This window comes from Conger conger, chromosome 9 (assembly GCF_963514075.1).
Source record: "Conger conger chromosome 9, fConCon1.1, whole genome shotgun sequence".
Lineage (NCBI taxonomy): Eukaryota > Metazoa > Chordata > Actinopteri > Anguilliformes > Congridae > Conger > Conger conger.
This window is the reverse complement of record NC_083768.1, coordinates 32,481,994-32,507,161: the sequence shown is the minus strand read 5'-3', so window position 1 is coordinate 32,507,161 and position 25,168 is coordinate 32,481,994. Positions and strand designations below refer to the sequence as shown.

At 42.9% G+C, this 25,168-nt stretch overlaps 1 protein-coding gene across 1 annotated transcript in view; it reads left to right on the top strand.

The window, feature by feature from the left end:
* The first annotated feature begins 395 nt into the window (after window positions 1–395).
* LOC133137150 (lethal(3)malignant brain tumor-like protein 4) overlaps window positions 396–25,168 on the top strand; it is a 60,631-nt gene continuing 35,858 nt past the window's right edge. Inside the window, exons 1-15 of the mRNA XM_061255222.1 lie at window positions 396–501; window positions 4,971–5,047; window positions 5,515–5,572; window positions 6,037–6,091; window positions 6,205–6,296; window positions 7,878–7,982; window positions 8,426–8,561; window positions 9,029–9,120; window positions 9,323–9,474; window positions 9,665–9,741; window positions 11,490–11,575; window positions 12,497–12,607; window positions 14,631–14,745; window positions 16,717–16,819; window positions 24,889–25,059. Coding sequence (XP_061111206.1) covers window positions 5,522–5,572; window positions 6,037–6,091; window positions 6,205–6,296; window positions 7,878–7,982; window positions 8,426–8,561; window positions 9,029–9,120; window positions 9,323–9,474; window positions 9,665–9,741; window positions 11,490–11,575; window positions 12,497–12,607; window positions 14,631–14,745; window positions 16,717–16,819; window positions 24,889–25,059 — 1,346 coding nt within the window. The 5' untranslated portion in view covers window positions 396–501; window positions 4,971–5,047; window positions 5,515–5,521. The remainder of the gene's footprint in view (window positions 502–4,970; window positions 5,048–5,514; window positions 5,573–6,036; window positions 6,092–6,204; window positions 6,297–7,877; window positions 7,983–8,425; window positions 8,562–9,028; window positions 9,121–9,322; window positions 9,475–9,664; window positions 9,742–11,489; window positions 11,576–12,496; window positions 12,608–14,630; window positions 14,746–16,716; window positions 16,820–24,888; window positions 25,060–25,168) is intronic.

Sequence of the window (25,168 nt, the reverse complement as noted above, 5' to 3'; positions counted from 1 at the left end):
ACCTTCAAAAAACTATAGACATATGTATTGGTATATAGTCATAGGCTGAGTTATAGTTACAGTTGGCTTGGGCCTTGGCTTTCTCAGTAGCCATTGGCAACCAGGAATCTGTTGCTGTTGGCTTTGCTCCAATGCCAGAGTAATTTTGGTAGTTTTGAAAGAAGCTGAGGAACATATCATAGGCCTACAGCCGAAAGAGTTTTTCAGGCAAGGTGTATTCCAATAAACATATTGTTTCGACTGTACAACTCAACAACTGGGCCTCGTTATTTCGCTACGAAACTAAGACACGGTAACATTGTATGGTTAGTGCGGTGTGTTTACCTGTTTCCCGTGTCGCTACCCTGTGTATTTACCTGCGCTCTGGGGTCTGAGCCCCAGGTTACGTCGAGCCGCGCCCCCGTTAGAGGACTGTGACGGCGCATGCGTGAAACAGCCACGCTAAAGGAGCCTTATATTTCCACTGTCAGAGCATTGAGGGGCGAGTCGACTGTCGTGTGGGTAAGAATTTAATAACAATACACACCGCTATAGGTTAGGACGACTTTATTTATCAGTGGCTAAATTCCATGAAAGGAGATTCTGACATAGTTAGAATATTATTCTCAGCAAGGACCCCATCCCGTTCAAATCCGGTTTGAGATGTCAGCGATGTTTTCTTTGGCGGTTAACCTATATTTCGGTCCTTTTCGGTTCTGATACATAAACATGTTTACAAAAGCAGATAGATAACCCCGTTGTGTTCGTATGTTCTCGGATAGAACACGTTCAAAGCTTCGTGCACAACATGTCTGGCAGTGTTTTCGAGAACACCCTAAGTGAAACTATTATTTTCTCTTCTCGGAAATGCTTCCTATCTGATTTGTCGTTGTACGACAGTGGGATGCGTTGCAACTCTTCCTGAAGTGTCAAAAGTATTTTCCGCCGTGCAGCAGTATTGTCACCGAAGTTCGAGGAAATGCAAATTTTAGGAATTTAAGAATATCATTATTATTTATTGTAAAGATTATGATTCCCCACAGAGGCGTTGTTTCCCAATTGCCTCTTGTTGATTGTATTCTTATTTAGTTTATCGTTCTTGGTTTAAATACCTCCGCCATTTTTGTTAGCAACCTTCTTCATTCACAGTAAATCCCATATTTCCTACGAGTTATGAATTTTAAATGTATAATTCAGCATTTCAACTTGTTGGCTGCACGTGTCTGGTGTTTTGCTGTATTCTGATCAGTTCATTCCTCCCGAAACTGGCCTACATTTGTAATGCATTACATTTTATTTGTGTTTATCTAATACTAATTTGAAAATAACATTGACACTGCTACAATCCACTGACATTTGTGGGATTTATTTTGATGAACTCGAAACAGGTAACGTTTATTTCAATATAGAAGATGCTAATGTTAGTGTGAATGTAAGTTGAACATCAGCCGTCTTCACGCTAATGCACAGTTTCTGTTCTCTGTGTTTTATATGGCCTTTGGATCAATTTCTTGAACTTCACATATCGTCACTCACATAAAAGTATCCCAGCGCACCATGCTTTATAATTGCCGTTCACATAAAGGTGTCCCAGAACACTATGCTTCGTTGTGATCCACTGAGTAGGTCTGAGATAAGAGAACTGAATGAGCATTGTCTATGTAGACTATGCAAGCACAAGCTATACAGTATATATAGTACTCAACTGCCGCATAAAATACAATTTTACCACATTATGAATTCCGTGTTTAATTATGTGTTACTAGTTTAACACATTGTTAATTGCCTTGTTACCACGGTGGTCATATATTTTTCCACAAAGTTTAGATGCAGTTTTTGGTGGTGTCTTTTTCAGACACAGAAACCAAATTATGTGGGCCACAGCATGCATTCCCCTGCACTTCCTTGCAGTCCATCTGTTAGTGCACTGCCATTAATAACACACCTGCCTGAGACAAAGTATAGCTAGGACATTCAGTTTGAGTTTAACCCAGTGTTTTCCTCCTTCAACACATGGTTGGTGTGATTGAAAGTTACTAGACTGATCTGTTGTTTTTTTTTTTAAGTGGGACTGTTTCTGATAATTTATGACAGTCATTATCATTACTATATAACCCATTCATGTACAGATAATTAGCAGTGAAGAGATGTTTATGCCGAAAAAGCCTAGAGATTTATATCTGCTGCACGGGTCTGGTGTTTTGCTGATTCTGAACAGTTCATACAGTCTCTCAGATGCTAGCCTAAATTTCTAATGCATTCTTATAATCCTTTAATGAACTGAAAGCTTCTATATTGAAACCTTTATTTCAATGCAGAAGATGCTAATGTTAGTGTGAATGTAAGCTGAACATCAGCCGTCTTCACACTAATGCACAGTTATGTTTTCGGTTCAAGTGGTCTTTTGATCAATTTCCTGAACATCACATAGTGTCACTGACATAAAGGTATCCCAGTGTACCATACTTTATAATTGCTGTTAACATAAAGGTGAAGTTTTGAATTAGGGGCAGATAAATGCTAGATGACTTACTGTAGCGTCTGTACATCTCTGTAATGATATATTCTCGGTAGGAATGTAACTCTACAATTCTGCCTCTTGTTACAGTATGCTTGCTGTGAAGCACGCAGGTGAAGATATTAATAGAAATAATAAATTGAGTCTGTATAAATAACAGCTATACAGTCATTAATATGGGATTGATCAGTGGGGGCACAACATTTATAAAAGCTGCAGTGTTACTGAGTAAGAGGTAGGCTGTTTAACTGCACCTGGTTTAAAAAGAAAACTGGCAGAGTTCATCAGCCCTGAAGAGCCAGGCTTGGCACATTTCTTCACTGTTTGGAATGCTAATTCTCTAAATCATTCAGCCAGGCTTTTCACTCCAATTAATCTCTTTTCACTGGAGCTTTGTCTTACAAAATGGGTTGTAAATATATTTCCATACAGATATGCATGGGTACACACACACACATAATCTATTTCCGCACAAATGCATGGGTACACACACAGACATACACACACACACACATTATCTATTTCCACACAAATGCATGGGTAAACACACAGACATACACAGACAATCTGTTTCCAGACAGATATGCATGGGTACACACACACACACATGCACACGCACACACAATCTGTTTCCACGCAGATATGCATGGGTGCACACACAGATGCACAACCCATACACACACTGGCCATGAGATGATATGCGTCCTTTAACTTTGAATTAGAAATCAAAGTGTTTGTTTGTTATTTGCCTTTTTCTTCACTGTCATTTCACTGGCGAAATAGCGAGCAGTGAGATGGGAGGAACATTTGGGAAAGTCTTGATTCTATAAACTGCCATTAGCTACAGAGAGCGATGAAAAACATCCCTGAAAATCTGTCCTGGGATCAGTCCTCATATCTGATTTTTTATTCCTTGCTGTCGGAATGTGAAGAGAATTTCACCAAATATTACCAAAAGAAATTGCCTACCCCAGTTTTAAAGAAAAACTGTTTGTTTTGCATTAGTTCTGTAGCATTTTATTTTAATGATGGGAAATAAGCTTGGTTCATGTATAATTCTCGCGGTTTGTGAGAATTACTTGTTTGGCTTGAAGATGGCTCTGGTTGTTTTGAGTAGAATTCTCCCTGATTGTGGGAAGGGTTAAAGCTGAAGATTTCTCTAATTGGTTGGTGTGGAATTCTCTCTCTTTGTGACAATGACATAGATTTGGGCTCATCAATCCAAGCATTGCTTTGCAGCTGTGTGGCTTGAAAAGCTGTTTGATATTCTGTTTGATATTTGATGTTTTTCTGTGGCAGCAGCGAGTCTGCTAACCAGCCTGCATGTTATTCAGACTGTTGTAAGCCTGGATGTCTTTTTCAGTGTGTTGCTTCCCACTGTGAGGATCCTTCAGGCCTTTGGAGTACCTGTCTGATGCTGGTAGTTTCATCATCTTAAATCGGGAATAAAAGCATCACTGTGTTGTGTGTTTCCCAGGCTGCATCTGTGAGAAGTTGACCTGTAAACATTACATAACCCACCATATTGGGGGGGCTGTAATTGTGATTCATTTCTCTGGGTGGTTGCAGCCTGAAGCTCTTTATCTTTTGCATATGTGTGCTTCTGACTGTTTTGATATTATCATAATTATAATGTCAATATTATGAACTGTGTTCATTTTTATAATACGGTATTTGCTGAATAGATTTAGGTCATGGTATCAGTTACTCTGTAATATCTCTATAATCCAGAGTGGTATTTGTAAGTCCTGTCCAGTGTCCACTGTGTTGTTGCATGACTTTCTGGAGTATTTCTATTGGCTATTGCATAGTCTTAGTGTTTTTTTATTGGCCCAGACAGTGTTTTAAAAAGATATTGTAGTTACTGACTAAAGTTAGCGTTCTGATGACCTGGCAGCATTATGATGGCGAGTGTCGGGGCATTCAGGGTGATTTGGTGACCAATACCTCAGGGAGAGACTGCAGGAACCCCAAAGATGAGACAGCAACAGCACTTTGTTATCAATTCTAATTGATTACTATTTCTACCAATTCTACCATTACCACGAACAGAAGATGTGAATCATTCTTTGTTTCCCTGGGGATGGCCATATTATTATTATTTTGACATTTATAAAAGAGCAGCTAACTTTTTTGAGAAAGTGGAAGTTAATGTGAGCAAATCTCTGGGGAAGCTATAAACTGGATATTGTACGCACAGCCCAACTCAGTGGTCCTTGCAAAGCAGATTTCGAAATGTTTCATCCAGCAACATACTCTCCCTAAGCTTTATGCTTCCAGAGAACATCCCATGGTGTCTTTCTCTAATGAGCGATTCTGAGCGTATCGCCATCTCATGTCTTCATTCCTCTAGGGTGAAACCATCCTGCTGCGTACGAACCTAGTGCGCTATGATTAAAATATGAGAAAATATGAGAAAATATAGCTACTGTAATGATAAAAATGATGTCTTTTCCTATACTTTTCTCCTCAGACTTGGACGGATCAGAGCAGAAGAGAAAGAATGTTTGTTTCCATGGGGTCCAGGCATCCCAGTTCCTGGTAGAGAGGGTGAGGATCTGGAAACGGAAATTTATAACACACTAATGTGAAACTTACTCCCCACCCAACTGGAGCTCGCTGATACAGCAGAGACCAGGCCTGCCGGCCTTTTGAGTCATTGAGTTGAGTCATTAGGACGGGTATAAAAACCTGCTGCTGTTTGGGAAATGTAACACAATTTGCTTGAATTCATGTTCCCCTTTCATCTGAAATGGACATTAAATGTATCACTAGTCTGGGCTTTCAGGGGTTTGAGGAAGATAAAATTCAACAATGTCTTAATATCACATTCACATTCTTTCACTCCACACACTCTTCTGATTAGATATGTTAAATTAAAGTTCCAAGGTAAAAAATAATGATACTTTTCATAAAACAGCAATAATATGAGGAAAAATATTACTAGACATAAATAAACAAATGTTAGTGAAAATATAATTTTCAACAAAAATGTATTTTCATCTTTTTATCTGTAGCAGGGCAATGGTGAACGGAGAAGAGGCCAAAGGGATGTCGGATGAGTATCACCTCAGAGTACGTACATCTGCACAGGCACAGGACCAAACTAATTTTCCTGCATTTACCACGTGATTCCAAATACAGGCCTTTTCATAATATACTGCATAAGCATAACCCCAGGAAATATGGTGGTGTGGAGGGGAAACAGGACATCAATCTTTCCCAGGAGGCTGGGGGTTCAGATCCAGGGCCAGGCACTGCCATTCTGTTGGATGTAAAGTCATAGACATATTTTATGTTGATTTGAACAAGGTGCAGCTCATTATCTGAGCAGCTTAGATAAACACTCGGCAAATGTAATCTAAGCTTTTTATAAGGGCCTGGATAAATCATGCAGAGAGAGAAAGAGAGAGAGGGGGGTGAGAGAGAGGAGGAGAGAGTGGAGGAGAGAGAGCGCGAGAGAGTGAGAGCTTTAGTTTGACAAACAGCCTTGTGGGCTCAGGGCAGATGCCCTAACCTCACCACCGGTTCTCTTCCAGGAACGACCAAGAGAGGAAGAAGCGAAGATGAAGAACAGAGTGACCAGCTCTCACGGTGAGTTGCCTTTCAGACCCCTCCCGATCCTGCCCCCGGGTTAACGCTCATGTGCTGTAGCGTGTGTAGAGCTGCCATCTGGTCTTAACACAACGCCTCTGTCCCCTGGACAGGACCTGGAAATGTCAAGAAAAGGCTGTGGTCTTGGAATGAGTACCTGGATCAAGAGATGGCAGTAGCTGCCCCAATCAGAGCATTCACAGAGGTAACTTACCACTCAGCTGTGATACTCCATATAGTATGATGTGTCACAGATATTTTTTTTGTTACAAAATTAATTTAATGTCAAACCCCGGCTTAATGACTCCCAACATGCTGACTCAACACATTCTCTTCTGGGTTATTCTTATCTCTAGTTATCTCTAAAAGGTTATGTATAAAAGGCCATGCTTTACAGGGCAGGATCTCTGAAATGTAAATTAATTCCCCATGCACAATCACTTTCCTTCCTCAGCAATTCCACCCATGTATGTTTTGGGGGTGCTATGGACAACATGTGATTTATGTTGCAGAGTCAAATTATCAGACATAGGCTAATCAATAGCTTTACCCAAATAAACTGTTTTGGATGTCATTAAGAAGAAAGTGAGCACTGGTAAACTCAGTAATTGCAAAGGGGCTGGTAGGCTAAGGAAGGTCTCTACAGTTGACAGAAGAATTCTTACCACAATGAAGAAAAACCCACCCACACTTGTCTGACAGATCAGAAACACTCTTCAGGGGGTGGGCATGGTTGTGTCAGTGACTCCTTAGAAGTAGTCTTCAGAAGACTTCACAAACAAATGTACAGAGGCTTCACTGCAAGATACAAACCACTAGTGAGTTGCAAAAACAAGATGGCCATTTTGCAGTTTGCTAAGTAGTACCTAGTGTCTCTTGTGAACAGGTAAGACCTAGATTAACCCGTATCAGAGTGATGGCAAGAGAAATGTGTGGAGGTTTAGATGTTCCTCATTTCTAGTTTATTATTTTGGTCCATTGAGACTGGTGTCCTGGAGAACATTTCTCCGATCACATTGGGCTCTGTAGAGTAGGTAAGGTAAAACCATTAGCCTTTCTGTGGCATAGAATGAAAGCCAGTTTTAGGGTTTCTGGGTTGTGTGGTACCACGGCTAATTAATCACCACATGGAAACAAGTTTTCCACCTTTAAGATAAAAAATTCCAAAAAGATTCCAAACCTTTCCTTTTTGCACTTCCAGTGAGAAAGTTCACGCCTTGAAGCATTTGTCTGACATCTTCAGATTTAAGAAGCATCATTTCTCTCTAGTGAATCATATTTATTTCACTGTGTCTCTGACCTAAGGGGATCCTGGAGAGCTTTATAAATTCAACAAAGGCTACGGAAACTTCTGCAGGATCCCCTGAAGTCTGAGGCACAGTAAAATAAATACGATTCCCCAGGGGAAAAAAAAAAAAAACAGCCTTATTTTCATTTAATTTTGTGTGCTCTATCCCTGGAGCTGAGAGGATATATGTCCTGGGCCCTTCTCCATTCCTCTCACCCTAAAGCCAACGATTCGCCCTGGAATCAGTCTGCCTGGGCAGCCCCTGGCTGACTTCTCTTGTATTTCCGTGACAAGATTTGACGAGACATCTGTTCCCTCAGAAGCAGGAAACAGTGGTTTCTATAGTTACCAGACCGCACACACATGCACAGCTGAGCAGCAGTGCTTGATGAAAATGCAGCGGCGTTGTAATGGCAAGCAGAGTGTATTATGCGGCATGTGGATTAATTTATTTTCACCGTTTGTGATGTCGACCTCCGTGTGTTTGTTTCCCCTCAGTTGCAGATCGCCCCCCAGGGCAGGAATGGCTTCAAGGCTGGGATGCTGCTGGAGGGCATGGACCCCCTCCACCCCTCCAAGTTCTGTGTGCTGTCTGTGGTGGAGGTGAGTTCCTGTCCGCAGTGAAAAGAAGTGGGTTGTGGCAAGGGGCGAAAAGGCCAGGACTGAATTCTTTTTTTTTTAATGTTCTTCATTATCAAATCAGAGCCATCTTCAGCCGAAGCTGCATATGACGTGTCTTCCTCCAACTCATGTCTGTGCAGCCTGGATCATTGGCCGCAGTGTGAAAAGAAGCAGCTGGTGACATTGTGTGCGTCTGAGGAGAAAGCATGTTTGTTCTCGCCCAACCTACCCGTGGAGGTTGCATCATGAGCGTGGCTGCATACGATTGGTCATTCCAAAACCGGGGGGGAAAGGAGGAATTAGCACTGAAAATGTGGAATTGCTAAGTACGGTGTCCGGAGGCACCAGCCAAGAAAGTAAATTATGCAGTGTAATCTGAAGATGGCATGCAAGGATGTGTTGCATTTTAACATTCTGTCTGAAAGGTGATCGGCTACCGGTTACGCCTCCATTTTGACGGGTACCCGGAGTGCTACGACTTCTGGGTAAATGCTGATTCTCCAGACATAAAGCCTGCTGGTTGGTGCGAGATGACTGGACACAAACTTCAGCCTCCCAAGGGTAAGCTTTATCTCTGTAAGCTGCAGGAGATCTGAATATCCTTTCAGCGTTGCAGGGTTGCATTAACATAGTTACGTACTTAACTTACTACACTGCTGTAATGTTTCAGTAACATGCTTAAATGCTGAAATAATGTTGCAATGACATTCTTAAATGTGGTAATAATGTTGCTGAAATAATGTTGCAATGACATTCTTAAATGTGGTAATAATGTTGCTGAAATAATGTTGCAATAACATACTTGAAAGTTGTAATAATGTTACAATAACATAATAAAATGTTATACTAATGCTGAAATAAATGTTGCAATAACATACTTAAATGCTGAAATAATGCTGTAATGATGTACTTAAACTGAAGATTTACATAAGGTTTGGCTCTTTTAATGTTATTAAACCCTTTGAGACACATTACCTGTATCATTATACTTAACAGTACTGTGCTAATGTACTTTTGTTATATTTCAGGTCATAAAGAAAATGGGTTTAAATGGGAAAAATACCAAGAGGCCTGCAACTCTCAAATAGCACCAAAGAATCTGTTTAAAAACCAAAACAAGGTACGTTCACTGGGAATATGCAGCATTTAGGCTGCAGTTCAGGTTAAGTGCCTTGTCCAGGGTACAATGGCAGCACAATGGGAATTAACACTAACCATCATACTACACTGTTGCCCTAGATTGTTGGCGGAAGTGTATCGTATAGTTGCTTGTGTTTTTATTTATACCACTGTCCTAATTTTGTTATTCTCTGTGTCCGCAGACTGTGACAAGCTCCAAGTTTCAGGTGGGTATGAAGCTTGAGGCTGTTGACAGGAAGAACCCGTATCTGGTCTGTGTGGCATCTGTCGCCGATGTCATAGATGATCGCTTCCTGGTTCACTTCGACAACTGGGACGACACGTACGACTACTGGTGAGAAAAACATAAAACTGCCCTGCTATTGTTAAAAGGAATTAATTTGTGTATTTATGAAAAGTGCATTGCGATTTGATCTCTCCAACGTGGTCCTCTTGGCCTGTCAGTTCACTGAAACATGACCGTAACTCTAGTCTAACTCTAGTGTGTTTGCTGAACAGTGGTAACAGGAGCGGTTCTGTTTTAGGTGTGATGCCAGTAGCCCACACATCCACCAAGTGGGCTGGTGTCAGGATCACGGCCGACCCCTCACTGCACCTCAGGGTGAGTATACTGCCCTGTTCCTCTGTAAGTTTGTGACGCTGGCCTATGACCCCTGAGCTGCACCTAAAGATTTTCACTTTGCTTTCTCTGCTGGGAGTATTGGTAGTACACAAATACAGTGCTACCTAATTGCTACCTAATTCCTGAATAACCATTAAGAAATCTTATCAGTTATTATAGAATGGAAATTGGAATACATGCATACATTTTTGCTGTTTAAAAATTATAAAAAAGGGAAAGAGCCATGTACAAAAGTTTGGGAATATGTCTGTGTTCGTATGTCACCCAACTAATTGTAGGATAGCTAAACATTTACATCTTCCAGCATCTTTTTTCTGTTGATAGAAAATGGATTTATGCAAATATACGTGTACATATATATGTATATATTCCGCTGTTTGGTCTTGCCACTTATACCCTGGCTCTGTTCATGTAACCTGGCAACAGATCATATCCAGATTAATTTGTAGAGGCCAGCCTGAGGCCCACTCACCACGGAGGCATACAAGCAGCTAACCGCATTAAGGGTAGAATGCCGTTACTTCAACAAATTCCTGATTTATGTGGAATTCAGGTCAGAGCTCTCGAAAGCCTTCCCCCTCACATTTGCCTCCAGTCTGCTGGGCCCCTGTTCTCCAATGCTGCTTATGCATGCAGTTAATGCTCCCCTGAAGTGCATCCATTGGCTCTATCCCCCTCTGAAAGGGTGAGCCGGCTTTGTAGAGAATTCCCCGGCAGAATTGTAACATCAGGTAATGGGAGGAATAGGATAGAGGGAAGGTATATGGAAAGGGACATTCCTTCCACAATCGCAGGTATTCAGTGTGGTGTTTTTGTGGCACTCAGGTACAGGTGTAGCAGGTGAGCGTGGGGTTGTGTTCCCCTAAAGGTGGATACGGCCCACCTCAGACAGTGAATGATGCAATGTAGTGCGGGAAACAGGCTAGCTGCAGATAGCAGCACTCTCAGCGGAGCAACAACCCAAACTAGATTCGACTGATGTAAGAACAAACCGGCAGTAAAACTCTGCCCATTTCTCATAATGAATTCCCTGGGAATCCATGGGATGCACTGGTAGTCAAATGATTGTGGCCTACATTATTTTTCCGCAAAACATATGATCCCATTTTTTCAACCGAACACACTTGGGTATTGTGAAGTTTATCACATTATATTTCAACTCGGTTAAAATGAATTGTTTAAAAGAGGAAGATAAGCTATCTATATCGCACGCTATCTTATGCACCCAAGTAATTTATTGGAAAAACCAACGTTTCGACACACATATTTTTCAGCATACACCCTGAAGAACACTCTGTGTCAAAACGTTTGTTTTTGCAATAAATTACCTGGGAGCATAATTGATTGTGCAACTATCTTTCATTTTTTATGATGAAATATCATCTGGCACTGCTGTCTGGCAGTCAAAGGTCTGCCGGTGAGAATACATGCCGGTTAGAATACATGCAGAGGATGCAGTCATACATTACAGGCCTTCTGCCTTCTCCCACAGGAGGCGCTGCTGTTCTAGTGTTCAGCCATAGAACATTCACTTAATTTGGATTGTAATGCTTAAGCACTAATCACGTAAATGTCTGTTTGCGAGTGGCGTTTGGATCACTTCCCAGATCTAACCTTGCTGGCCTGGTCCTGACCCAAACAGAAGCAAACCATTCGCTGGCTCAGACCACGCACCGGCGATACACAGCTTTATCAGCTGTAGAACAACAAATACTCTTTCTTTTCAGGACACCCCAATCCAGAATGTTTCTTGTGGGAGGAGTATCTAGAAGATACCGGCTCCCTGGCTGTGCCAAGTGAAGCTTTCTGCATGGTAAGCATCTATGCCCATGTTACAGATCGGACGTTGTCCTGCCGATGTCGATCTAATTGTCTGGCCATGCATTACATTACATTTACATTATTGACATTTGGCAGACGCTCTTATCCAGAGCGACGTACAGTTGATTAGACTAAGCAGGAGACAATCCTCCCCTGGAGCAATGCAGGGTTAAGGGCCTTGCTTAAGGGCCCAACGGCTGTGCGGATGTTATTGTGGCTACACCGGGGATAATAATAATAATAATAATAATATAATATTGAAGTGGCGCCTTTCTGGACACTCAAGGTCACCTTACATTGTACAAAATACAAAATAAACATGGTAAAAACATGATACAAAATATCCCATTTAAAGTCATCAACAAAAAAGAAAACATGATACAATATATCCAATTAAAAATAATTTACAATGAACATACAATTAATATCAAACAAACAGACAGCAGACAGAGATAGACACAACAACAGTGTAGCGTAGTGGTTAAGGTAAATGACTGGGACACACAAGGTCGGTGGTTCTAATCCCGGCGTAGCCACAATAAAATCCGCACAGCCGTTGGGCCCTTGAGCAAGGCCCTTAATCCTGAATTGCTCCAGGGGAGGATTGTCTCCTGCTTAGTCTAATCAACTGTACGTCGCTCTGGATAAGAGCGTCTGCCAAATGCCAATAATGTAATGTAATGTAATGGATGTGTATGGGTAGAGAGTTCCAGAGCCTGGGTGCTGTAGAGCTGAATGCTCGAGCACCCATAGTAGAGAGTCGGGTGGTGGGGATAGACAGGAGGCCAGCTGAGGATCGAACCACCGACCTTGCATGTCCCAATCTTGTACCTTAACCGCTATGCTACAGGCCGCCCTATTGGATTGCGCTTGGATTGGTTGAGATTTGAATGCAGTTTAATGGGCTTTGCAGAGAGCGCCGCACCAGTTCCAGGTGAACATGAAGCTGGAGGCTGTGGACAGAAGGAACCCCGTTCTCATACGGGTGGCCACCATTGTTGAGTCTGAAGACTACAGGCTGAAGGTGAGCGGGAACCTTCGAGAGAATGGCGCAAGCTAAGGTGGAGGCAGATGTTCATCTTCATCAGAAAAGTGTCCCTCAGAAAACATTCTGGGTCGCGTTTCCCGATAAAGGTGTCTCTTAGCGTTTTACAAAGACTCGAAAGGTATACCTGATTAAAGTTGTTTACTTTTCTAGGCATGTTCCACAAACTATGTCTTAGAAGGTTGACTAAGGTATAGCTTCTATGTGCTACGTTACTAGGCCATCGACGACTCTAAGATTGATTATTCACTCCATGCTGCGACTGCTTGACTGTGTTAATAAAACACTGCAGGAATACTTTAAAATATATGCATTTATCACAACTGGTGGGAAGTTGTTAATAAAATTAAAAACTTACAAACTAAATTATCCAACCGTATATATAATTTTCGCCAAATGGATGCACGAACCCAGCTCATCAGATTGTGGTATCGCACCTCGGCCCGCTATGCCACCTGACAATACGCCTTTTTGGCATGTCATGTTTTATTTACATTATTTTAATATCTTTGTCAGGACATTTTGAGTCAGTTTCGCAGATAGAGATTAAGCCTTGTCCTAGACTAAATATTTTTGGAATGGATATTCTCCATACAAAACTCAATTTAGTCTGGGACGAAGCTTAATCTGTGCCTGTGAACCAGGCCCTACGGTATGTGTTTTACAAAGATAATCATGCAGGTACACACAAAGGACAATTGGTGTTGAGCTGGTAACTGGGAAAAGCTACAGTTGGATGGGAATATGGGAATTGGGAAGAGGGGGATTACTGTGCTGGCAGACCCTCCTGAAGTGTGCTGGAAGAGTGCGGCCCACTGGTTCAATATCCAGACCCCAAAATCCTTGTTTCCACTCTCAGCCCTTAACTGTGGGCAGAGAGGCATGGATGAGTAGTGTATGCCTGTGCTAAGTGATTTATGACCGTCTCTCAGTGTGATTAATTCTCGCTTATAGGATCAAATGCTGATCATTAACCCAGAATGGCTTTAAACCATTATTTTGATTGCATTGACTTGCCCGCAGTACACCGTTGCAAGCATGCAGCGTGCATCTGTCAGTCTTAATCAGCTCTGTGTGGGCCGCCTTAGGAAGCGCTGGCGTTGGGTGGAGGTGAGCTGGAGATGAAGAGCAGCCATCTGTTCAGCGGGAATTAGAATTCCACTATCCGTTACAATCAATAAAGCCTCCTGACCTTCCCGAGGGCCTCCCTTACCGGCTGTGGTGGAACACCAATCCGGTCGATGCTGATTTCATTTTTCTCCCATTTTGCCCTAATGTTCAAGCTAAACCCAAATCAAGCTTAACAACAAGAATGACATTACAGGCCACTGGAGAACTCATTAGTGCCTATGGGTTACGAATTGACTTCTTTGGATTGAATTGCGTAGAGGTGAAGTGGGTTGCGGTGGGCTGCAGGTGCTTAAGTTAAACAATTAAGATGATTTTCTTCAGTTAATGTCCAGCTGTGTAAATGTATAATAAGGCTTCTGCCAAGTGAAGCATTCATATTAATAACAGTTAAATTAGCAGGTACGGTAACATTCATATAGAAATGTTGCCTACCCACCTGAAGACAATGGGCATTACATTTTTACGAGTCTTTTATATGCAAAGGGGAGATGTCACATTCATATGCTCTATGCATGCCTGTCTGATCCCACCAATTATATATCTTAATCAGGATTAATATTTAATAGTAGGCTTCCATGGACACTTGTGGCAGAGATCCTGAAAGGTTATTGTAGAAAGATAACTATGTGCAAATGTATATGTGCAGTTAAGTTTCAGCAAATGACTTCATATGAGGAAGCCAAACCCCAAGGTGAATACTTTTATTATCATGTTCCTTATTACTGATTCTAGGCTGGTATCGAGATAATCTTATTTTACGCAATACAATATACTGTAAAATGCTATGAATTACAGTTTCTGTGAAATAAACACAGGTTCATGTTAATAAGACGGGATTTGTAAATTGGGCTGTATTTCTCCATCCGAACAGGTGCACTTTGACGGCTGGCATCAGAAGTTTGATTTCTGGGTGGACTCAGACCATTCGGACCTGCACCCCGCAGGGTGGTGTGCACAGACAGGCCACCCGCTGGAGCCACCCTTCCGTAAGTCCCGGTCCGATAACAAACAGGAAGCCAAACATTCCCACGTTTGGTTTTGTTTTTCTCACGGTTTTCTGTACAGGTGGTTCTCTAATGCAGCCTCTGGTGGCTGTCTAAAGGTCAGCAAGCGATTTCTCAACTGGTGAATTGCGCAGTACAGAGAAATATCAGATATAATTATTTTCCACCCATCACAAATAACTAGGTTGTTTTTTTCTTCTGGTGCAGCATTTTTGCAGTTTCAACAAACAGTGATTTTGTCCCAGTACTCTGTGCACAGAGTGACCCCTGACTTCTGGTCAGATTGAAAAGGGTAAAAGTTCAGGAGAAAACCGCATCTTAATTGAGTCTGCTGCTGTAAAGGTAAAAGTGACCTCACTGACCTACATTAAACTCAATGAATAACTGCCAAGTACTGCCATGAAAACTACAACACATGTTTTCAGGAAAGTGACTAAGAATGGTGAGACATGTAAACAAAAATGTATGTCTGCTTTTCGAACGTACCAATTTACGTCTGTGTCTGACCTGTGTGTATAAACGTTTATGTGTTAGGCTTGGCAATTGATTGCGATGTTTGAGAGACCAAATAAAACAAGCAAAGCATTCAGCCAATTCGCACAAGGACTCTCCTAATACACATGCTGCCTTTGAGGATATGGGCTTACAAAAATCAAAAGCACTCTTCGACCTTCTGACCTAGTCTTATACCTCAGAGAAACTGGGGGCGAAATAAGTTCTTAAAACAAGACATTTATAGGCTGCTTTTTCAAGATAGTGTTTTATTCTAAAGCAATTACCAGGAAGGTTTTCAAAGAGGTAAAAGGCTATTACACAAGTGAATGCATGCTTTTTTTGTTGAAGTCAGTCACGGTTCGGGAATGCACTGATTTAAAAGCAGTATTAATGCGATTCATGTGGTTGAAGTTAGTTATTGATTTCTCTGTTTTGATAACATTGAACCGTAACCCATAGTTACAGGGGTTCACATTTGAAATTCTTTCTTCTAACAATATTATTTAAAAACCTTTACCCAATGGATATCGACAGTTTGTGGTGTTTTAGATGCAGAATCCTACTTGGGTGTCAAGAGTGACATCTAATTGCATTGTGGAGCATGGAACAGACTCTGTAGTTGTACATGGGCTGAGTGGGTTCTGTATTGTGTTTACACACACACACACACACACACACACACACACACACACACACACACACATTTTAAAAAGGCATTAATAAACGGCACCCTGGCATGAAGTGTCCCACTTTTCATCAACATGAAAGCGGTGCCCTTGGTGAATAATTAGTGGCTGTGATGCACTCAGGTAAATCCAGCAGGAGTGTTCAGTGAATTCAGACTCGATTAGCTTGCGAGAAATGCTGAACGTAGCAGCATGAAGCTCACATTTATCCCGAGTGTGGCCTGTGCCGCTGTCGTGCGTGTGTGCAGAATGATTTAACAACGGCGTTTCCTTCACCCGCTGTCACTGAGGTCTTAGCCTTTATTCCTCACCCACTGGTCCTGAGCGGAGCTTCTGACCCCAGGTCAGTGCGCTGACCGAGTCCGCTCTGAGGACCGGGGTGAATTGAGTAGGATGAAGACTGACGGGCACGTTATTTATTGTGCTGAGCAGGTAGCTGAGTGTGTGCTATACACGTGAGATCATCCGCTCTGTTTTGTTAACTTTTCCTTTCCTCAGTGGATGAGCATGTTTTTTCTCAGAGGATGAGCGTGTTTGTTTTTTTGTTTCCACGTGTCTCACACTGTTCTCTGCAAAGTAAACTCAGTAATTTACCTTGCATTTGCCATTACATACAGATTTGAGCTCAGAATGAATTGAAAACTTTTTCTGAGATGAGTGAATTAGCCTCAGTCCAGAGGATGCCCCAAGTGTTTACCAAGAGGTTGTTGAATCTGATTGAATCATGAATGCAGTTTGCTTGTTTGCTCACAGAATGACCCTTTATTTATAGGTCCCACAGACATCAAGTCCTCAGCCAATCAGGGTGTGTGTCCGACCCCAGGATGTCGGGGTGTGGGCCACATCAGAGGTCCACGCTACACAGGCCACCACAGGTGAGTGGGCCACTAGGCTGTCAATCAAACTATGCTCAGTACCATGGTGGTGCACAGTTAAGGCATCAGTTTGATGCAGTTGCGCACTGAGGACCGGGGTTCACCTGCCAAAGCCAAGCACAGCCGGCACACGAGGGAGTGGCATAGAGGGCACGAGGGCCACCGCCCGGGTGGGGGGAGGGAGGTTCGCCACATACAAAAAGCACCCTGATTGCCCTGGAATCATGGTCCGGTGCATGAGATGATGCATTCTGAAGAAGGCTTGTTGATCTCCTTCTGGGCACCAGGGGACGGGGTTGTAGCGAAGCATGGGTGATTGAAATAAACTGAGTACAATTGGCAAGTAAATTGGGAGAAAAATTGGAAAAATCAGAAACAAATTTTTAAAATGTAATCATTACCCATGCAGGGATTTTCAGTAAAGAAGTTGTGCAAGAGTAAAGGCCTCTACATTCTACTCTGATGTGCCCCAATTCTCTCCTTACATATGGGGTGCAGTGTACCCACCCCCAGATGATGACATTGAGTAAGTGGATAATTGCCATATTAGGGGCTCTAATGGCTGGTTGCTATGAAGTAATGGCCGGCTATGATGACTAATAAACTGGTTTGTTACTGACGACCAGCCACCTGACATTAGCTCATTAACATAAATGACATGTCACTGGCAAAACAGGAGTGTAGTTCTTTCCAAGAAAGGTTCATATTTTGGAAATACTCAAATACTAAAGATCCCTGTTATGGCTTATAATTTAAGCGATTCTCCTGATTGACAGAAACAGCAGATACTCTACTGTAATGAAACAAAACGAACACGTGAATAAAAGACAAAGCCATGTTTGCAATTAACAATTGATTAATATACATGTAGTGATGTTCTTGGAACTGACATAAGCAATAGAAGCAGTCACTTGTGAAGACCTCCTGTGGTTATCACCAGCAGACTGATTTCTTGCAGCTCAGTCATATTGTCCAGACCAAAGCCAAACGATTGAATTTTAATCGATATCTCTCAAAGCTGGAGAAGTGAGATGTGGTATGGAAGCATAATCAGGTCTGCCTTTTAACGTCCTCACACAATCCAGCAGAATTAATTTTTTAGCATTCACGGAGGCTGTCAAAGATTGCCTGCCAGGCAGCAGTGGTTGCATTGCTGGATTGGTTAGCTTGCTGTTCAAAGACCTGTCTGGGGAGGCGATCTCCTGATCATGTTAAAGTTTGCCTTCAGGGGCGTGTTGATAAATGTCATCCTGTCCGAAATCAATTTGGATTATTGTCCAGTTCCTTTGATGTGAAATAACTCTGAAAATCACTCAAAAGCACTGGGGATAATTCCACAGAAGCTCTGTGGAAAAAAAGAAATGAAAGACACCCTAAAATTAATTATCATGAAGTTTGAATTATATTTGCATATCATTTACATTCTATTGACTGGCTGACCTTATTGTCCCATTTAAATGTGCAACTCTTTTTATTTAACCTTTCTGGCCAATGTTTGGTCAACGCACAGTGTTTGGACTGTGCATTTAATTAGCATTTTGTAGTGTGTTTGGGTAGGATTAATTGTCTTTGTCTAATTTTGCTTGTGCTTAAGGGGTCTTATGAAGATTTATCTGATAGATAGCTGCAGTTCACAAGCCTTACACAGCTTTTTAATTGCAAGATTAACAGACAATTTACCATTCACATCGCCACAAGCTTGGGTAAATGGTGTACTAGTTCATTTCTGAGTCTTAGGGCGCTTTGTTTGTTGTAGAAATGTTCAACTCTGAATAGCCTTGCAGTTAATGAAATAAATCCAATCTTACTGTCAGGCAAAATATAATAAAAATAACATAATTGCCTTAAAATTAACCGTATCTAATCCAGATTACATTCCGATGAAATTTAAGGACATGGTATTACGAGGAGATTGAATTGAGGCCTTGAGCTCACGGTATCTCAGAAAGTAGTTAAGTACAGAAAGGGGCTGCTGAGGTATGCCATGTGGATGTAATGCATGCATAGCCAGGGCTAAATGCACAGAGTGACTAAGCAGCTTTTTACACAAACGTGCACACAAACTCACACACACACACCCACACGAGCGCTTACACATGCACACACACAGGCATTTTTACATAAGTCTGAAGAAACAGACCATGAAGAATTATACCCATCAAGCCGTTGGAAGTTGAGAGGTTCAGAAGACTCTTATTTTGAAAGACGCACCTGCTTCTCTCTTAGGCTCATTCTTAGTGTTGAGTCTCAGTCCTCAGTTAGCAGTGGGGACGGTGTTTTTCTGCGTGTATTTGCAATATGCTTATTTAATTAGCGGGGCAGATTCCTTCATCCTGGGAGAATTGCAGTATTTCTGCGTCTTTTTACATGCTGGACAGTTTTTCATGTTACGCAATGTACATTTGAAGCATCTGGGTGTTTGCTGAAGTATTCAGGTTAAGTACCATGCTCAGGGCTACAGTGGCAGTAACACATCTGTTGATCGAGTGGAGTGTTTTGGGTAGAAGCTCAGTCCCTTAAGTGCTGCGTTACTGTATGTGGCGGTGGTGCCTTCAGCAATGGAAATGAGCTCAGCTCCAGCAAAGTCAGAAATTAAGCATGTTTGAAGGTGGGTTGTGCGGTAGCTAGCTGCCTTATACCCAGCTTAGGAAGACTGGAATATAAATGCATAGTGTGGTATTTATGGCTCCAGGCTGCACTCAGAACATACAATATGTAGCAGAAAGAAAACCACCTGAAATATTTATATCTGCACAGGTTTCATCTGGAGAAAACTCTTGTGTAATGATGGGAAGATCACAAGAATTGAACTGAATACAGTGAGCTATAATCCTATTTTCTATTAAAATTCATATCCAGCATGGGACTATATCAGGGGTGTAGAACCATGGCCTAGGACAGCCACACGGTCTACTGCTTTATGTTGTTAGTCAGCACATAATTATTTAAAGGAGTGGATTAGACAGTTGTCTGTGTACCATCTTTTAATTATTCAGATGACACAGTGATTGTGGACATCTCTGAAGAATAGTTGAAAACTATGGTCAACCATTTTTTTCGACCTGAATGCAGAAAAGACAATATTAATGGAATGAACACTGGAAGAACATTGTCCCATCTGACACACCTTATTATCAGAGAAAAAAACAATATAAAGAGTTGAAGAGTTCTAGACTTCTAGACACCATTATAGGCAACATTATACACAGTATATACCAAATGGCAGTGAAAACTGTTCTTCCTCCACAAACTCAGGAAATTGTGAGTCAGTCAGTACTGAAAACATTACACCTACTTCATTGAATCAGCGCTGACCCTCAGCCAGCAGCTTGGTTTGGCTCTCTAAGTAGTAAGATCAACAAAGAACCATGAAACGACATCAGGAGGAGTGGACAGTCAAAAAAGGAGAAAATATAATGGTCTTTCGCTCTCATAATGTGAATAATTGGTTTGAGAACTTGCCATCAGGAAGTGCTGTAAACTGAGGTCCCTTTCCTTTAAAACAAGGGGGGCAAAGTTAACTGGGTCTCTGCCAAGCAAATAAAGAGTGAAGTAATGTAAGAGACAGATTTATGTCAGCATTGAGGTTTTATGAGAATGTGCACCAGGCTGTTCTGGGCTGGGACTGATAGGAGAGCCTGGTAATGATGGCCCTGGTGTTCCTCTGCAAGGCCAGCAGTCAGACGTGTGAGCTGAGTGCAGTATTTGTGGGTACTGGGGCTCATCGAGCACTTAAGTGCAATAAAATTTACAAAGCGCAGCCTCTTAATGCTGTGAATGAATTTGGTTGGGATCATGCATGGGACATTCTGGTGTCCCTGTGCATCTCAGACATGCGTGTGCCAGGGCTATTCTGCTAGAAATGGTCAATATGTTCATCGTACAGCTATCACAAAGCCCCATATAACTGGAGCTTAGAATATTTCATCTAATTTTCTTGGCACACATCTTGCATAGTCCTAATGAGGGTGTGTTAATAAATGCTTTATACTTCAAGCCACACAGCTCTCGGTCGATGTCATGGTATGTTAAATACTGTTGCTAGCTGTCAGGAGAGCTGTCAGCCGTACGCTGGGGTGGTGTGCAATGCCATGACAGCCTGATGTACAGTATTGCAGTGCAGGAATTGGCCAAGGGGACTGTCGCCAGGGGGATTCACGGTGGGTCTGTGTTCACTCGGCTGCATGTTTTTCCACGGGAGATGTGGGGGTTCAGGTCAGCGAGGGAGCCGGGGTTGATGGTGTGAGAGAACAGCGGTAAACCAGCGAAACGCGGGGAGCTCATCGGTGCGTGAAGTGTCCTACGCAGCCGGTCCTCCTGCTTTAGCCCTCCCTTCAGCCCCACCCCCACGTGCTGTAGCCACGGCGATTCCGTCAACCTCCGGTTAATGTCATGTGTGCAGTGGGGCCGCCTTGCCTCACCTGCGGGGAGAAATGGGGGGAGGGGGTGGAGCAGGGGGCATCTGTGTCAGCCACATCACACCCCGAAGGGCAGAGAGGGGCGGGGAGGGATCCTTCCCTCGTTCCTCAGTCTGTCACCCTTTCAGCGTTGTTCACAGGGAGGTTAAACCGACGGCTTCCTGACAGTGACAGCTCAAAATGGATGTCTCGTTTAATGCGATGAGGAATGACAGATTTCGAGATGAGATCTGATGAAAGTAAGTGAGTATGACATGCTGTGTAATGAAAAGCGTGTAATACATACTGTCGCTGAACGGACCAGGCTTTGGAAAGTGAATGTATTGTCATGTAATGTCATGCATTTCTTCAGAAGACCTAATGACAGATAACAGAACATCGGATACCTGACCTGGGTCAAACACATAATTGTTTTGGATTCAAATACTTTTCTATGCTTTACTGAGCTTCTCTAGTGTATTGGAACCTATGAAATAATCTCAGAGTGCAAACCCTGTCTTCTTGTTTGGCTCAACTGCAGCAGGCAAGATTAATCAAACACAAAAAAGTATTTGAATGCAAAACAATCACGTCTCTCTTACTTACTCTCACCTGGGGAGTAGTATCTGGTCTCTCTTGCTCACTCTCACCTGGGGAGTGGTATCTGGTCTCTCTCGCTCACTCTCACCTGGGGAAAAGTATCTGGTCTCTCTCGCTCACTCTCACCTGGGGAACAGTATCTGGTCTCTCTCACTCACATCTGAGGAGCAGTATCTGGTCTCTCTCACTCACATCTGAGGAGCAGTATCTGGTCTCTCTCACTCACATCTGAGGAGCAGTATCTGGTCTCTCTCACTCACATCTGAGGAGCAGTATCTGGTCTCTCTCACATCTGAGGAGCAATATCTGGTCTCTCTCACTCACATCTGAGGAGCAGTATCTGGTCTCTCTCACTCACATCTGAGGAACAGTATCTGGCCTCTCTCACATCTGAGGAACAATATCCGGCCTCTCTCACTCAGTCTCACCTGGGAAAGATATCCGGTCTTATAGCCGAACTGCATAATTTCACATAGACGTAACTGTGAGTCCAGCCTGTGCCTCTCCTCGCTGTCTCCTGTGCTTGTGTATCTGTCATTCACACCCACAGCAAGCCCACGCTCCATTCAGGAAGTGAAGAGCCTGGTGTGAATGTGTAGCATCCTGCTGCGGAAGAGCCTTTCATTATTAATATAGAATTTCACCAAATCCGCAGGCAAGGCTTCCGTCTAATTATTATTCTTATGTGCATGCTTAACAAGCACCCAAATATTTTGTTTCCATTTTAAACTCGTGGTATTTTATCTGTCTTAAATCGAAGCAAGCACTCTCTGAGAGACCCTGTAGTTTGTAGGTAAACTGTGAGCGTTGATGGGCTGAGAGAGCATTTCTCTTTATTGTTTTATGTTCTTATAAGTCTGATATTTTCAGGCAGATGAAATGGCTCCAGATAATGATTCTCCAGGTAATTTTGCGAGCGGAACACAAAGCACTGTTTCTGCTGAAATTTTCACACCAGTGCAAACGGTGGCATCACAGAGTCTTTATTTTTGAAACAATGGAGGATTTAGCTTCGGTTGTGCTACGAATTACATCAGCGTAGTGATGTTAGACACTCGTGGCTTGACTGCTGCAGTTTAACTTTTCACGTACAAGGGAATGTATCTCAGGAATCATGGGAAAAAGTCCAGTTACTTTTTCAAATGTTAATCTTAGGATGTCTTGGGACACAAGCAGCCAGATGTCATGCTAAAACCTGTTCAGATGCATTCACGATATTAAAAACAAAATAAACAAAATATTTGCACATATGTTAACTTATATTTACCATACTTTTGCATACAGCTTTAATATGCAGCATATTTGCATGTAGTCCGCATAGCTATCCCGGCTTAAAGGAGCACATACATCACATTTATGCTAATCTTGGAGATTTTGTTTTTCTGTTTTTCTCTAGCACGGTTGACAGTTTGCTTAACACATACGCTCCTGCCGGTGACCTAACACACATTACTCACGCTGCCTGCCTTTGCCAAGCACTCTGGGAACCGCACGCACCTCCACGGCAAGCTACCAGGAAACCAGCACTGCAGAGACCCCACGTAGGGAAGCGTCAGGGCGGCATTAGCATTAGATACAGCTCCGCTGCTAAGGGCCAGTTTTTAAATAGAGTGCAGCCCCTCACAAATTAGCCTCCAAGCACCTGGACCCCTGGGATTGTGTTTTAAAAGCTAGTCGTTTTTAAATGCTGAGTCAGAAATGAGGACGGTTATTATAGCGAGTGAGGGGGGGCGCCTCTGTGGAATTCCTCTGCAATTTCTTTCAATGTTTGCGCTGGTCGCTCTACGCTCACCCCCCAAACCCTTCATCAGACTCTCCTGCTCCTCTGTGGTTTAATTGGCACTTATCTCTGTGCCTGTCTGACAGGATGCCCCCTCATTTCCTCTTCTATCCTGGCCTCTGTCTTCATCACTCTACACAGCCTCTCTAGGGGTCTAGGGGGGCATGGCGCTTCGGCCTAAACCGAGCCCTGTCCTGACCGGCCGGGTGTGGTGGGGGAAGGGGAGGGGGGGGCGGGAGCAAAGCTGGCTATGGAGGAAGGAAGGAGTGAAGAACTGAAAGGATTGAAGGGATTTGTTATTGAGAAGGAGGTCTGAGGGCTGTGGTGGTGTTGTGTCTTAACAAACGCACCTGACAGCTCGTACGCTCCCACGTTCATCTCCCCTGCCGGAAGTCTGTCTGTTCGCATCGATTGCTCTTCACGCCGTCCTGTGTGTAGGGACGGGTCAGCTGCCATGTCGGATAATTGTTTGTTCGTTTCCTTGATAGCTGTTTGCTACTATGATGTTTGCACCGGTTTCCTCCTTTAGCCTTAGCCAAGGGAGAGGCTTTTCTCTGGCCTAAGTGCGTGAGAAATATGAGTCCCAACTTTCCAGGTGAATGAATATTTTTTTTAAAATCCTACATCATAACCCCGAATAATTTCTGCAAATGTTCTTTGGCTATCTCTGTTCTAATTTTGTATTATTTTGTTGGTTGCATGCATTAACTTACAAAAAATGATACCGTATCAATTGTCATGTTTATACTTTGATTAAAGAGTAGAAAAGAAAAGGCACCTGTCACTGATTGGCATAATCTTTCTGGACAAAGGTACTGGAGTCAGCTTTAGCATGGTTAGCTTCTGGTTAGACCCAGGTCAGTGTTCAGATGTGGTCAGTGCTCAGCAGATGTGGTCAGTGTTCAGAGGTGTCAGTGCTCAGCAGATGTGGTCAGTGCTCAGCAGCTATAGTCATTGTTCAGATGTGTCAGTCTTCAGCAGCTGTGGTCAGTGGTCAGTGTTCAGATGTGGTCAGTGCTCAGCAGCTGTGATCAGTGTTCAGATGTGGTCAGTGCTCAGCAGATGTGGTCAGTGCTCAGACGTGGTCGGTGCTCAGCTGTTGTGGTCAGTGTTCAGCAGCTGTGGTCTGTGTTTAGATGTGGTCAGTGCTCAGCAGCTGTGGTCAGTGTTCAGAGGTGTCAGTGCTCGGCAGATGTGGTCAGTGTTCTGATGTGGTCGGTGCTCAGCAGTTGTGGTCAGTGTTCAGCAGATGTGCTCATATTTGAATGATGTCCCATGGTGCTGTTCCACAGTGCCTTCGGTTGCCCGTACTCAGAGATCAACATGAAGAAAGAAGCCACGCTCCCAGACCGTCTGGGAGGAGAACGCTATGTCACCATGGTCCCCGTACAGTTCGTCCAGAAAACCAAGACGCTGTGTCCCGCAGAGGAGGAGGAGAAGGAGGACTGCCTCACAGAGTCAAGGTGAGAGGGGGCAGAGCCTGCCCATTAGGGCTGTCAAACTTAGATTTTGATATTCAAATACATTTTGAATGGGAAGGATACTAAATAATCGTAAAATGAATGTATGAAT